This window comes from Emys orbicularis, chromosome 10 (genome assembly GCF_028017835.1).
Source record: "Emys orbicularis isolate rEmyOrb1 chromosome 10, rEmyOrb1.hap1, whole genome shotgun sequence".
NCBI classification, from domain to species: Eukaryota; Metazoa; Chordata; order Testudines; family Emydidae; genus Emys; species Emys orbicularis.
This window is the reverse complement of record NC_088692.1, coordinates 203,024-219,083: the sequence shown is the minus strand read 5'-3', so window position 1 is coordinate 219,083 and position 16,060 is coordinate 203,024. Positions and strand designations below refer to the sequence as shown.

The 16,060-nt window shown below is 43.5% G+C and overlaps 1 protein-coding gene across 1 annotated transcript; it reads right to left on the bottom strand.

The window, feature by feature from the left end:
- Positions 1-6,590: 6,590 nt before the first annotated feature.
- On the bottom strand, positions 6,591-16,031 carry TSR3 (TSR3 ribosome maturation factor). The gene is made up of 6 exons (XM_065411966.1): positions 15,885-16,031; positions 14,714-14,930; positions 11,000-11,193; positions 9,113-9,286; positions 6,917-6,980; positions 6,591-6,836 (listed from the first exon to the last, which is right to left on the bottom strand). The coding sequence occupies exons 1-6, from the start codon at positions 15,982-15,984 to the stop codon at positions 6,674-6,676; spliced, it is 912 nt and encodes a 303-aa protein (XP_065268038.1). The 5' UTR covers positions 15,985-16,031; the 3' UTR covers positions 6,591-6,673.
- Between the last annotated feature and the right edge of the window lie 29 nt (positions 16,032-16,060).

Here is a 16,060-nt window from a genome sequence, read left to right as displayed (position 1 = left end):
TCCCATGGTCATAGCTGCATGTTGTACATTGCACAATATTTGTGAAGAGAAGGGTGAAAAATTTGCTCAGGGCTGTGCTCCTGAGGTGCAGAATGCCTGGCTGCGGCTTTTGAACAGCCAGATACCAGGGCTATAAGCGGGGCACAAAGGGGGGCAGTTGGAATCAGCGAGGCTTTGTGGAAACACTTGGAAGATGAGAACCAGTAACGTATATTATGCTCGGGACTGCAATGCTTAGATTCATAGAAGATTAGGGTTGGAAGAGACCTCAGGAGCTCATCTAGTCCAGCCCCCTGCTCAAAGCAGGACCAACACCAACTAAATCATCCCTGTCAGGGCTTTGTCAAGCCGGGCCTTAAAAACCTCTAAAGATGGAGATTCCACCACCTCCCTAGGTACCCCATTCCAGTGCTTCACCACCCTCCTAGTGAAATAGTGTTTCCTAATATCCAACCTAGACCCTCCCCCACAGCAACTTGAGCCCATTGCTCCTTGGTTTGTCATCTGCTACCACTGAGAACAGCCGAGCTCCATCCTCTTTGGAACCCCTCTTCAGGTAGTTGAAGGCTGCTATCAAATCCCCCCCTCACTCGTCTCCTTTGCGGACTAAACAAGCCCAGTTTCCTCAGCCTCTTCCCATAACTCATGTGCCTCAGCCCCCAAGGCAGTCAGGTTGGTCAAGCATAACTTGCCCTTGGTGAATCCATGTTGACTATTCCTGATCACCTTCCTCTCCTCCAGGTGCTTCAAAATGGTTTCCTTAAGGCCCTGCTCCATGATTTTTCCAGGGACTGAGGTGAGGCTGACAGGTCTGTAGTTCCTCAGGTTCTCCTTCCCTTTTTTAAAGATGGGCACTATATTTGCCTTTTTCCAATTGTCTGGGACCTCCCCCAATTACCATGAGTTTTCAAAGATAATGGCCAATGGCTCTGCAATCACATCAGCCAATTCCCAACTCAATGAAACTGAGTTTTGCAAGGAAGTACTTGTGATTTTTGTGGCCTAGGATTCCATGTAAGCAAATGATTAACCTGTTTATTTGTTGCTGCCATCTGCAATTTGCAGGAAACAGATTGCTTATCATTCAAAAAAATTAGCTTTTATTGCACAAAAAACGATACTCTACACCCACACAAATGCTTGAGGGGAGAGGAGGTAGCAGGGGATGGCTGACTTTTAGAGCTGTGCATAAGTCCAGCTATCATTTGAAAAGGTGCCTGTTGGGTGGAGTGAATGGGAAAGCAAGAAGTCCCAGAAAGCAGAAAGGAATGCACAAGGTTGAGTTTGGGGAAGGCATAGAAAAGAGTTCTGAAGGGGAAGGTGGGCATGCATAATCTGCTCAGTCCGGAGCGTTATGAGGGACTTCAGCATTTGTTTGCTGCTCCATAATTTTAATCATCCTCTCAGTTGGGTCCCTAATAAAGGCCTCATTTTCTTTTCTGTTCTGCCTTTCGATTTCCCTCCACTGCCTGCGTTCCCTCTTTTCTGCATCTGAGTATTGCAGCTCCTGGAACATGTCCTCCTTGCTCCGCCTTAGGGGCTTTCTTATCCAGCGGAGGCGCTCCACCAGTGTGTAGGGGATGCCTCTGAAGGTTGCATTTGCAGAAGCACAAGGAACAATACACAGAAGCATGATTAAGTACATGTACAGCATTGAAACAGTACATTAAAATACACCTCTAGTAACACACCAATCACTTTTTCACTGACCCTTAACAAGCACACATGCCAGCGAACACCCCAAGCATGGTGAGTTTATCCCGGGGCGGAGGGCATTTTACATGGGGAGAAAAGCAATATGAAAGGGTCGTGGTGCAGTCCACTGGGGACAATATTTTAAATTTCACACACTTTTCCATAGGTGGGGGTCATTGTACCAGATATCTCACTCCTGAGAGTAAGCAGAGGAGCAAGGGTGCATCTACTATATACTTGCAGGTTCCGCTCTAGTCCCTATGTTGCTCGCCTGTGTGCTGCTTTGGTCCTTGCACAGGTGATTGCAGAATGGTACGGGAAAGTTTTCTTCAAAGGAACAAAACAGATCTGCCAAGGAAGCTTCGGCAGAGGATTGCCAAGTACCTCCAGAAAAGTTTCCTAGAGATCTCTCTGGAGGATTCCTGTGAAATCTTGGTGTGCATCAAGCCCCTGTTCCGCCATACTGCTTAGCTGTACAGGGATATGTCTAGCACACAGAAACACAGCCCACCTTGTACATTTCTATGCCCTCAACCCATCTCTGCACTTCACAAAGCAAAACCACTTACCAGGGATCTCCTCTCCTGCTTGTTGGAGTGTGACTGCTGAGACTGGCTAGACACCTCTGGAGTGTAGAACAGCTCCTGACTAGAGACACCACACTGCGACCCTGCTGTGGGCTCCACACGGTTGTCTAATTCTACTTCTTGATTGATAACTTCGTCCTCTGGGTTAGGTCCATTTTCTGCCAGCTCCAGCCCTGCTGAAGTATCCATGGGGTTCTTGGCAGTGGAAGTGGGGTCACCACTGAGAGTAGCGTCCAACTCCATATAAAAATGGCAGGTCTGTGGTGCAGCACCAGAGCAACGGTTTGCCTCCCTTGTCTTCTGGTACGCATGCTGCAGCGCCTTGAGTTTTACTCTGCACTGCAACGTGTCCCAGTCATAGCCCTTTTTGCACAGGTTTTGAGAAATCTGCCTGTAGGTATTGAAATTCTTATGGCAGAAGCGCAGCTGGGACTGCATAGCCTCCTCTCTCCAAATACTGAGCAGATCCACATTGTTCCAAGCGGGACAGCTTTTGTCACATGGAGCCGCCATTGTCACCTGGAAAGATGCGATGTGAACTCTCAAGGCCGAGCAACCAGGAAGTGGAATTTCAAAAATTGCCAGGACTTTAAAGGGGAAGGAGCGGCCTGTGGCTTACCTGACTGCAGGGCAGTGGAGTTGGAACAGCTGACCTGAGCAGTCAGGATGGGCATTGTGAGACACCTTCTGGAAGCCAATTAAAGCAATGCAATCAAGTGCAGTGTCTGCATTGGCACTTTGCTGACAAAACTTTTGCACTTAGGGTTAGGGTTAGTCTCTTGTCAAGGTGGTTTTATTTTGTCGCCGAAACGGCAGTGGTTTTTTTTTTACCAAAAGTGGAATTGCAGCGTGTACATCTCCACTCTTTCGTTGCCAAAAGCTGCCTTTTGGCGACAAAACTCTGCAGTGTAGGTAAGGCCTTAGTTCACATTCATGGGTCCTGAGGTGCTTAGCACCTCTTCAATTAAACTGATCAGCCTTGGGTTCCATCTTTGCTAGAAACTTTTAATTGTTTACTACTGTTTCTCTGCACTGACTTCAAAACAAAACCCACCCCTGCATCATAACAGACAATTGAGATTATCCACTTGCAGAAGATGATGCTTCCTAGGCATGCCATGGGACAGTTGTGAGCAATTCCAGGCCTGTCAAGCTGACATCTTTCACAGGCAGTTTAAGGATTTGTTTCTAGTGGTTTGTTTGGTTTTTAATTTGTTTCTGAATTAAATTTCGTTCTTGCCTTTTAAAAATTAAACTCGGCTCTGCTGAAACAGTTTTGATAAAAGCATAAATCAGCAAACAAAGTGAAGTATCTCCTGAGCCTGTGGTGTCAGATCTGTGCACACTTAACAAGAGGGAAATTGAGACTATTCAGTCATATTAGGTGAATGGAGACTTATCCCTCACACTGCAGTTGTTAAAACATTCACAATCTGAGGCACTTCTATCTTGAAAACAACTTGGCCCCAGAAATCTTCACAATGAACTTGATTTGTTTGATACAAATTAAATCTGTCTAGTAGCTGTTTCATGCAGGTATTCCCAAACTATTTGGACAGCTTTCAAAAAAGTTACAAATTTACAGGGTCAAAAACAGATACTTGAGTTATTTCTTTAGTATATTAACTTACTTACTTTATGCATTTTTATTAGGGCTGCCCATCGCAGTAATTCACTCGATGAACTCAACTCAAAAAAGTTAATCACGCTTAAAAAGTTAATCACGATTAATCGCACTTATAACAATAGAATACCAATTGAAATTTATTAAATATTTTTGAATGTTTTCTAAGTTTTCAATATTGATTTCAATTACAACACAGAATACAAAGTGCACAGTGCTCACTTTATTATTTTTTATTACAAATATATGCACTGTAAAAATGATAAACAAAAGAAATTGTATTTTTCAATTCACCTCATACAAGTACTGAAGTGCAATCTCTTTATCGTGAAAGTAACTTACAAATGCAGTTTTTTTTGGTTACATAACTTCACTCAAAAACAAAACAGTGTAAAACTTTAGAGCCTACATACAAGTCCACTCACAATTTACCCAGGAATTTAAGAATATCACCAAATCCTTCCCCAAACAACTTCAGGAGAATCTCTATACCCTCATCCCCCACAAACCCACCCCAGGGCCCTTCTACATGCTTCCCAAGATACGCAAACAAGGGAACCCAGGCAGACCCATCATATCTGTTCATGGCACTTTTACTGAAGGAATATTGGAATTCATAGAAACCATACTCAAACTACTCATCACACAAAGGGACACTACTGGCTTCCTCCAGAAACTCTGCAACATTAACAACCTCCTTCTGAACATTACACTTGCCCCGATAGAGGTCATCTCCCTGTACACCAACATCCCTCACAATGACTATCACTACAAAAGTTTTTTTTCTCTTGCTGATAATTGCTCATCTTAATTAATTAGCCTCTTAGAGTTGATATGGCTACTTCCACCTTTTCATGTTCTGTATGTATATATATCTCCTTACTATATGTTCCATTCTATGCATCTGAAGAAGTGGGCTGTAGCCCATGAAAGCTTTTGCTCAAATAAATGTTAGTCTCTAAGGTGCCACAAGTACTCCTGTTTTATTTTAGTTTCCTCTCCCTTTATTACAGTGCTTAATAGTTCTACTTTTATAGTTTATTATATATAGATCCTGTTTGTTTTACATAATGAGAATGTCCTGGTTTGCATTTCTGAAGAGGAAGTTGTGGTGGTTTGTACAACACATTGTGACCCACACAGATGATCTCAGTAGTTAAGACAAAACTATTATGTCAGATTGGCATTTTATTCAATGGATGTTTGATTTCCTACAGTCATCAGTGAGACTTTCAGATGGAATATTCAACACACTGCAGAGCCAGCTAGTGAGGCCTATGCTTAGGTAGATTTATTTTGCTTAGGCCAGGGATTCTCAACCTTAGTGTGGACCACATCTTAATAGCCAACTCTCCTCCCAGCTATAATTGCCTAAGATCCCTAAGGCACCTAAAATTAAATGCTTTCAAGAAAGTGATATTAGGAAAGTATTTAGTGTATTTTAACTAATGCAATATGGCATCTGAAAATCAGGAGAGCTTTCAGCAATTGAAAAGTCTCTCAGACGTGGTTAAGGCATAATTATCATTGCAGAGATTCAAGAATGCTGAATATAAATTTGTATAGAGCAGTTGTGGTTTGGATAGCCAAAGTTGTGGTTTCAGGCCCCTCTACTCCGATTCTTGAATGGAATTTTATTTCCTCTAGTTTACACTTTTGCTAATTAGGTATGTCACTTCAGTGAAACTGTTTTAAAAAAAACTTGTTTAATGTAAACATATCAGTCCACCATAACGTGTAACATGCATGTTTTTATATTTGTATTTTACTTATAATAAAATCAGTTATGATCACACTGAGTGGAGCAGTATGTTAATTTAAACTGTTAGGGGGTCTACTTACTGTACAATCCCTTTGTAGCAGACAGTTTCCACAGACCTTGGGTTTCTTGTGAAGCACGTCCTAATTTTTCTTTCATTAGAAACTCCGAGAAAACAGCAGCCAGAGCTTAAGGCAGCATCCTTTCCCTTTAATGAGAACAGACTGTAGGATTGGGGGATATATGTTTTATGACCCAGTGGAGATGACGGTACATGCAGCATTACTAGTGAAAAGTGCAGGATGTGGTCTGAAGGCATAAAGTAGGTCTTTGATGCAGTCAGTACTTTAGAGTAGTGTCAACCTGGCTTCCAGCAGACTAGTTACTTCTTGCAAGGTGACCCCAACAGCCTTTTCAGTCCCAAGTCTCCCAAAATCTGTCTAGGCCAAGTCCTTAATTACCAGATACTTGGACTACTCCCCTCTACTCCATCACCCCCAAAGAGTGAAACCAGCTCCCCATGTTATCAATTCACTTTTGGACTTATACTCTACACAGTGTGCACAACAGACCTGCTGGGGGTAAAAACTGTTGATGTACACACTGCTGATGCGCATTAGCAGTTCACTAATGAGCTTTAGTTCAGTCCCCTTTCAAAGACTAATTGTTAATGTGCATCAGCAGTATGCACATGGACAATTAGGATGCAGCAGACTATTGCAGGGTAGATTCATTCCCCAGCATGCCATGAACTAATGTGCAGATAAGCCTTGACATAAAGGCTTCAACTAGAGAGCAACATGCAGGCAGACTCCTGTGCCTCCTTGTTGTCCTGCTGAAGTCAATGGAGTAGACACAGTGGTCCCCTACAAAAACCCAGTTGCAGGAGTGGAGCCCAAGTCATTTCACTGCTCATGGAAAAAGTCTAGACAACATTTTTTAATTTTCCTTTCAATTATATTCATGGTTTCTTTATACAAATTTTCAAAACTCACTTTTATAAACTCTTTAATCTTTTAGTCTTTTTTTAACTCCCTTCCAAATAACTGGTTTATTGGCTGTTTGTGCAGCAAGCTTTTCACTGTCATCTTCTGTACTGTCATCTTCTGTACTGTCATCATCACTGTCACTGCCATCCTCTTCACCAGATTCTTCATCACATTGTGCCATTCTGAAAATAAGAAGTTTTTTTCAGAGGTATAAAAAGCAAAAGAACTTTCTGAAAGGAGAATGAGAACTGAAAGTAATTACCCTATGGAGCTGGCTGGTCTATTAGGATTTGAAAATTCTTTTCCAGAGTCAACATCAAATGGATCTGAAAAAAAAATTACATCTGGTAAGAGTTAAGTTTAAGATTCTTCATTCAGAGAGGAAAATGAAAGGGATTCTGCTGACTTAGCCAAGATTTGGCTCTATATGAGGAAATCCAGTGATGCACCGCTGCTCATCTTGACACTTTGAAAACCAGGCCCCTTCCCTTTAAGGCATCTCCTGTTGAGTGCCCAAAAAATTGAAGCACTTAAAATCACTAGTCACTTCTGAAAATTTTGGCCCTAAGCTCCACCTCATTGATGGGTGTATCCATAACCTAAGTGAAAGCAGATATTTTAAGAAAAGCTCACAACAAATTGCCTTCAGTCAAGCTGTAGAATGTGTCAGTTTTGGCTTGAGAAAAATTGAAATCTCAAAGTAAAACTGACTCATTTACAGTGCAATAAATTATTGGGAGTGGACTACATCCACCCTGATTGAATTGGCCTTGTCAACAGTGGTTCTCCACTTGTGAAGTAACTCCCTTCTCTCCATGTGTCAGTATATAATGCCTGCATCTGTAACTTTCACTCTATGCATCTGAAGAAGTGAGGTTTTCACCCACGAAAGCTTATGCCCAAATAAATCTGTTAGTCTTTAAGGTGCCACCAGACTCCTTGTTGTTAGTGCAATAAAGTATACATTTCCCAGGGAGCTGTAAGGTTGTTTGTAGTAAGTAGAGATGTCAGTTGCTTTATAGGTGAGTATACACACACAGCCTCTACAAATCATAAATAGCTCTTGATAAAAGTATTGGAGAGGGGCTCCTGACAGAAGGGAAGAAGATTGAGTGAATGAGTCTGAACTTGGCCTCACCTCACACTGGGCCAGAAATCCACCTAAGTCTCATCATCAGAAATGAGCTAATTCCAGGTGACAACTCCATCTGGAAATCAGTGAGTTTCCAAAAGGTTAAGAGTCTGAGTCGACCAGGGCCCAGTGTAAGAGTGGGAGAATTGCAGAATTCCATCTCAGAAGTGGTAAAGGCACAAAGCCTGACACCCAAGGCTGTACTCAGAAGGACCAGCAAGGAGACAAGTGCAGCTAGCCCTGTAACCATGACAGAGGCCATCTAGTCCTCCTGCCTTTCTGAAGGACCAGAATAGGTATGTTCCTTAAGATCTATTCTGGTAAGTTTAAGGATTCTTTTTCTAAATGTTTCAAGTAACTGTGTTTCCACTTCCCTAAGGATACTATTCTATTCCATAAACTAATATACTCCAGTGACAAGGAGATGTTTGTTTTTCAGCTTAAGTTTTCACTCAGTTTCATCCCCTTATCCAAGACACCAGGGGCTGCCTGCCCTCCCCCTCAGAATGTGGATGAGATGCACCTCCCACTTTGTGGGGAGAAGTTACTGGCAAAGCCAGGACACCATGGTTGCAGGCTTGGGTCATGTGAACTGCCAGCACACAGTTAGCCTAGGGAGGGGCATGAGACTTAGCCACTGTCCCTTCCCCTCCCTGCTCTGGGTGGATAAGAACTATGGCCTTCACACACACTTGGGCAGTTTGTGTTGGGATATTTTTTGTGTGCCTCCTGAATTGAAGTGAAGTGCTTTCCCAAGAGTGGGGGTGAGGCTGAAAAAGCACTGAAGGAGCCAGAACATGGAAAACTGGCACCAGTTGTGCGACATGGAAACTGGGACGGAATTGTACTATACTTTTAGTACGTTACTTTTGTCTGACTACATCTGTCTGGATTTTTAGATAGCTTTTCAGGCAGGGACTTTCAATCTTCTATTCTGTCTGTACAGTGCCCACAAAATTGGGGCCCCAGGCTTGGCTGGGACCTTTATGCACTGCCACCATACAACTCAAATTTTGCAATATGAATTTAGTTTTAATTTGTGCCAATATTTCTCCTCTTTAGGTCTTCTCATATTTATCAGTCCTCATTAGTGTTCAAACTTTCCAATTCAGCACTTGTAAATGTAACAAGTGAGCTGTTTACCTTCTTTCTTCCTTAATTCCCTGAAAACATCCTTTATAAAACTAAACCAATCAGGACAGCCACTCTGTTGGGTAAATTAATGTCCATATAATGCCTACTGAGATTTTTTTTCGTCTTTAGTAACAGAGCATTCAGAATTGTCAGGAAACCACATGGAAAGGTCACTCAAAGGGAGGCTTTTACCTGTATCTTCAGTTTCTCTTTCTTTTGCACTTGCTAAAAATTCCTTTTCAACTTTCAGCACCTCTTCCTGGCAATGGCAGGCCGCATATTTCTCCAAGAGATTTTTGTTCAATTCAAGAAACACTTTTCCCCATTTGAACTTTCTCAGAAGAATGGTGGCTAGATCAGAGAACCCTAAAATAGAAAACTAATATGACCAGCTTCTCTTCAAACATGGGACTCGTAACAAAAAAAACAACAACAACAACTTACAGCTGCCTTGATATCTAATCAGCATAAGTTCAATGCATAGCATCTGTCACTAAAACAGTGATACATGAGACATTTGTCAGCATCCTTGAATGTTTTGGAATCTAGGTCTGGAGACAGGAGACTTAACTTGAGGCGCCCAAGTGAATCCAGGAGAAATCCACTGTGTTCTAGTTAATCAGTCTCCTGAATGTGGAAATATAAAATCTGATGTTGTACAGTACAGTGTAAACAAAAGGTAGATCTCTATGCAGCAGCCAATAATCAGCCAAAGTCTACTGTTAACCCACTTCCAAGCCCTCAGAGTGGAAAGTGCAGGTCTATGATGGTTTCAAACTTCCTTCTCTAACAGGATTCAGGGAGTGGCGATGGACAACGGTTCCCTGACCACCTTGAGAGGTTGAGACACACCACAGGCTCTGCTGACAATACGTGATGACCACCAGCTCTATCTCCTCCCCTCAGAGACTGATAGCAAGGGAGGGCCACACATGCCTACACTCAGTGCCAATTTGAGGCCCTAGTTTTAATCTTCAAGGTCCACAATGGGTTGGGGCCCAGCTGCAGCCAAGACCCCTATTCCAACACAACAAGAGCTGGTTTAAATTTTTCAGAACCAACCAATGAAGGTTTTCAATACAGTGGAACCCCATTTATCCAATCTAATTGGGAGCAGCACCAAATCGGATAATCAAAAATTAGAATAATCTGGAGAATGGGCAAAGAGTTTTAGCTCTGGCTTCAACTGGAGCCTGAGCCCTGCCACTTGGGCCTTCAGCCCTGGTTTGGTTAATACGGAGAGTCAGATAATGGAGGCTCGGATAAATGGGGTTCTATTGTAACTTCATTAGGAAACACTGAAGCTTTTCTCAAACCAGCTCTGTTTATGATCCCTTGAAACAACTCTACTTCCTCTAGCTAAGAGCGAAGCCTTCAAGAGTTAAAGATAAGGTATTCTCACTGATGGTCTGCAGAATGCCCTACTGGAGAAGATAAGACTGAGCCTGAGTAACTGTATTCAGAGCACAATGGAAGTGAAGTAACCAAAGACAAAGCATTACAGGTGTGGATACAAGTAATGGTAAACAAAGCTGTCAAACCTAGAAGTGAAGAGCAGAATCCATAATGGACTACTCCAGGACTTGCTGTATTTATTTAGTGCTTAATACTGCAGGGTGGGATGCTCAAGAAATCTTTTCGGCCTGGTCTACACTGGGAGGGGGGGAAATTGATCTAAGATACGCAACTTCAGCTACGAGAATAGCGTAGCTGAAGTCGACGTATCTTAGATTGACTTAGAATCACTTACTTCGCGTCCTCGCGGCGCGGGATCGACGGCCGCCACTACCCCGTCGACTTTGCTTCTGCCTCTCGCCGAGCTGGAGTTCAGCAGTCGACGGGAGAGCGATCGGGGATCGATTTATCGCGTCTACACTACACACGATAAATCGATCCCCAATAGATCGATCGCTACCCGCCGATCCAGCGGGTAGTGTAGACATACCCTTAGATATGACAGATACAGACCTTGAGCAAAACATACTCTACATCTGTCCACTGAACAAGATGTTGAACAAAAATCACTTAAAAGAAAACTACAATAATTTTTTTCACATCAGCTCCACATTATAGCCTTACCAACAATACAGAAAGTAGCAGCTAAAGCTTCCACGCAGGACAGCTTGCATGGCCGGCCGTAGTTTACAGGATTTGCTGCCACCAAGAAAGGCAACAGTCGGAGATAGCTTCCCCTCATTTTACTAAATGGCGTTTCTTCCAACTTGGCCCACGAGCAATCTATGACTGCAACTCCATTCTGAGCTACAACCTGTCTGAAAAACAAACTTTATTGTAGTTGCGCATCTAATATCTCATTTTAAATGTTTAGTTCTTTGGATTAAGGCTGGTACTGTGTACAGGAACTAGCTCCCCAAAAGTGCAAACAAGCAATTTTCTATACATGTGTTAACTGATTTGCCAAAACACTCCAAGTATATGGCAAAGCTAGGAACAGAGTTCAGCTCTTCTTAGTGCTTGTGCCTTCACCACAAAACCATCTTTTCATTCTGAAATAATGGACCTTTTTCAAGTTCCACAAGCTACCATCACTTCTACAGTGTCAAGTCTCCCCAGAATAAGTGCTCTAGTTAGCAGGAATTTGATTTTCTTTCTTGATTCATGGAACACACCTTCACAGATAAAGAGAAACTGATCAAAGAACTAAAAATTAATGGTAACTTAGGTACAAGTGATCATGACAATCACAATGTGCAAGCAGAGTGAAGTCCAGACCAGTGAGATATATATATATATATAGCTTGTGCTTTAAAAGGGCCAATTTCACAAAGCTGAAAACAATTGAGCCAAATCAGTTGGGAAGAAGAATTTAATCAGAAAAATTTGAATGATAATTGAGAATTGTTTAAGAACACCTTACCAGATGCCCCAAAAGCCACAATCAAAGAAAAAAGTTGTGATTTTTTTAATCAGTAACCTGGTTTTGAGTGAAAATGAAGGGAGCTATAAAAAAACAAATGGAAGAAAGGGAAAGTTGACAGTGAATATAAATCGGAAGGTAGGAATTGTAGAAAATTGACCAGTGAAGCAAAGGGACACGAGGAGAAATCTATGGTCAGCTGAGTTCAGGACAATACGTTTAAGTATTAGGAACAAAAAAAGTCTTACCAATGTCTAGTCCCTTACTAGATAAAAATGGCAGAATTATTAATACTAATGCATAGACGAAGAAGTGTTCAGTAAATATTCCGTATTTTGGAAAAACAGATGTAGTCATAATATATGACAAGTCTCGTTCCATTCCACTAGTATCTCAGGAAGATATGAAACAGCAGCTATTAAAGTTAGATATTTTAAAATCAGCACTCAGCTAATAAGGAGCTCTCTGGACCACTCATATTGATTTTCAATCCATCTTAGAACACTGGGGAAGTTTCAGAAGACTGGAAGAGTTAATATGGTGCCAATATTTAAAAAGGGTAAATAGGATTTCAATTGGACTTAGATCCCAAGCAATATAATGGAGCAGCTGATATGGGACTCGATTACATTAAAATTTCAGAGGTTAATAGAATTAATGCTAATCAACATGGGTTTATGAAAAATAGATCCTGTAATCTCATCAAAAGGATATGAAAATTAGTTTGACAAGTTTGGTTGATAAAGGCAATATGGTGTTGTACTATACAATGCTTTACAGAATGCTATGAACTTGGTACTGCATGACATTGATTAAAAGTCTAAAAAGGTACAAAATTAACATGGTACAGATTAAATGGATTAAAACTGGGTAACTAATAGGTCTCAAGGTAATTGTAAATGGGGAATAGTCATCGAGTGGGTGGATTTCTATGGGGGTCCATTGGGGATCAATTTTTTGCGCTACACTATGTAACATTTTTATTAATGACCTGAAAGAAAACACAAAATCATTAATGATGAAGTTTACAGATGATACAAAATTTGGGGGAATTGTAAATAATGAAGAGGGCAGGTCACTGATAAAGAGCAATCTGGATTGCATGGAAAAATAGGTGCATGCAAAGTGTGTTTTTCTGAGTAAATGTAAACATCTAGAAACAGACAATGTACCATATATACTTGTTCATTAACCTGTTCATTTATAAGCTGACCCCCCAAGATGGTTAAGTAAAAATAGCAAAAACGGTATGACCCTTTCATAAGCCGACCCTATATTTCAGGCAAACTTTGGCTCCTGGCCAGTTAGGGTAAGTCGCTAGCGGGCCTGGACGTTTTGTTTACCTGGAGCGTTCACAGGCACGGAGCCCCTCAGCTCCCAGTGTCCGCGGTTTGCTGTTCGCGGCGCACCACTTCCCGCAGCTCCCATTGGCTGGGAACGGCGAACCGCGGCCACAGGGAGCCGAGGGGCTCCATGCCTGCAGACGCTCCAGGTAAACAAAACAATAATGTATTACATATTTAATTCAATGATTCCATAGAGTTTAAAATCATCAGATTTTGGTGTAGACCCGTTTATAAGCCGACCCCCGCTCTTTGGTGCGTCACTTTACCACCAAAAATATTCGGCTTATGAATGAGTATATACGGTAAACCATACTTACAGGATGGGGTACTCTATCCACCACCAACCCTAAATCTTTTTCAGAGTCACTGCTTCCCAGGATAATCAGCTGAACATGAGCTCACACTGCAATGCTGTGGCCAAAAAGACTAATGCAATCCTTAGATACATAAACAGGGGAATCTCAAGTAGGAGTAGAGATGTTTATTCACCTCTTTATTTGGCACTGATGCAACTGTTGCTGAAATTCTGTATGCAGTTCTCATGTCCATAATTCAAGAAGGATATTGATAAATTGGAGAAGAGTGAGACAGGAGCCACAAGAATGATTAATAGACTCAAGGAGCTTGATATATTTAGTTTAACAAAGAGAAGGTTAAGGGGTGACGATCACCTACAACTATAAGTACCTACACAGGGAACAAATATTTAATAATGGACTCTTCAGTCTAGCTGAGAAAGGTATAACAATCCAGCAGATGAAAGCTGAAGCTAATCAAAGTCAGACTGGAAATAAGGCGTAAATTTTTAACAGTGAGGGTAATTAACCATTGGAACAGTTTACCAAGGATTGTGGTGGATTCTCCCTCACTGACAGTTTTTAAATCAAGATTTGATGTTCTAAAAGCTCTATTCTAGGAATTATTTTGGGGAAGTTCTATGGCCTGTGTTATACAGGAGGTTAGATTGGATGATCAAAATGGTCCCTTCTGGTCTTGAAATTTATGCGGGGGCCTGGACTAGATGAGCTCTCGAGGTCCCTTCCAGTCCTATGATTCTATGACTTTCTGAAATTTGAAGCCTGGATTTCAGAATTAGCAGCTAAAAAAAAAAAAGCTACCATGAACTGGGCACTTTAGATATGGAAACACTAGTTGTGGGACCTCAGAATGTTAGCCACACTTTACTGTATCAAATATTTTGTGTTTTTTTTGTTTTGTTTTTTAATATATCAAAAGCTTCATGTCTCACCCACTATCAGCATCTCTGCATAATCCTTGGGCCTGTTAAAGAAAAAGGAACCTACTTTCCATGCATAATTTAACTATATTAACAGAACAGGGAAGACAAGATACCCCCATGTGTGAACACTATTTTAGTTGACAATCAAATAATGAAATGTTTTCCTTAACTCAGCTAACAGTACATTTGTTATCATCGGCACAGAATATACACCAGCACCGGACTCTCTCTCTAGAAACTCATAATACAGCAAAAAGTAAATAAACATGTGATAGTGGATTTGTACCTAAGAAATAACACTCTAGGACTGTGATTCGCACGGAACCTACTTGTCAGCTGCAGAGACATACTGAGTTGCCATAGGACTGAGGATGAGCCCTGGGAATCTCTGATTGAGACGCAGGTTTCGGAGCAGGCCTTTGCGAGCCAATTTCCTCCCCGTGCATTTCTTGGGATCACAGTGTCCCAGCTCCCACATGGCAAGAGGGCATGGGAATCTCACCTCTGCAGAATCCCCCTCTCCAGCGCCATCCTGCTGAATGCAGGCTGCAAACACGCAGAGCAGAGTTCAGCCTTCTCCTCGGAGGCCCAAAGGCTATAGAGGGAGCGGGGCTTGGCAGTGGCTTCCCTGTGGGTGGGGCTCAGCAGCAGCTAGAGTTGCCAACCCTCCCTGTTTTTCCAGGAGTCTCCTGGAATCGGGCTCTATCTCCCAGAGGCTACTAAAGCCAAACCAGGAGATTTTAGGCTGCTAAAAGTCCAGCAGAGCAAAGGCAAGCTCCCTGCCTGTCCTGGCCCTGTACCACTCATGGAAGCAGTCAGCAGGTCCTTGCCAACCGTGGGGGGTCCACGGGGTCTCCACATACTGCCCCTGCTCCTAGCGCCGACTCTGCGGCTCCCACTAGCTGAGAACTGTGACCAATGGGAGCTGCAGGCAGGGGCCGCAGGGAGTTGCTGGTTGCTTCCGCGAATGGTGCGGAGCAAAGGCAGGTAGGGAGCCTGCCTTAACCCCACTGCACCCTGAACCAGGAGCCGCCCGAGGTACCAGAGCCCACACCTCTCATCCCCTCCTGCATCCCAACCCCCTGCCCCAGCCCTGAGCCACCTCCAGCACCTAAACTCCCTCCCAGAGCCTGTCCCCCGCATCCTCTCCTGCCCCCCAATCCCCTGCCCCAGGCTCAGCCTAGAGCCCCCTCCCATACTCCAAACCCCTCGGCCTCAGCCCAGAGCCTGCACCCAACCCCCTGCTCCAGCTTCATGAACAGGTATGGGGGAGGGGGAGCAAGGGCGGGAGGGGATGGAGGGAGTGGGCGGGGCCTCGGGGAAGGGGCGGGGCTAGGCAGCAGCCTCTACCCGCTGGGGCTCGGCGGCTCCTTTCCCCCATCACAGGGGCGCGCGTGGAGGGCGGCGGGTCCGCGCGGCAAGGGGGGCGGTTCGTTAAGTTTCCATCTAAGCCAACCAGCCCCCTCGCCCCCTGGGGCGAAAACCGCGGGGTCCGGGCACCTGCCAGCGCCGCCTGCGCGTCTGCCGCGAAGGTCTCCAGGGACTTGGGCGCGCGCCGGCTGCGTCCGTCCGGGCGGCGAAACGGCTTTTTCCTGCCCATGGCTGGCGGGCGCCCGCACCTCGGCCGCCGCCTGACGTGACCGACCGGACCGGAAGGAGCTCTGCGCTGCAGCTCC

What these genes read in the sequence shown, in the direction of transcription:
- TSR3 (XM_065411966.1), bottom strand. Translation starts at nt 15,984, where the DNA reads ATGGGCAGGAAAAAGCCGTTTCGCCGCCCGGACGGACGCAGCCGGCGC. An exon ending in CGCGCAGGCGGCGCTGGCAG is followed by an intron (nt 14,931 to 15,884) that starts GTGCCCGGACCC and finishes GCGTGTTTGCAG; the next exon opens with CCTGCATTCAGCAGGATGGC. An exon ending in AGACCAGCCAGCTCCATAGG is followed by an intron (nt 6,837 to 6,916) that starts GTAATTACTTTC and finishes TCTTATTTTCAG; the next exon opens with AATGGCACAATGTGATGAAG.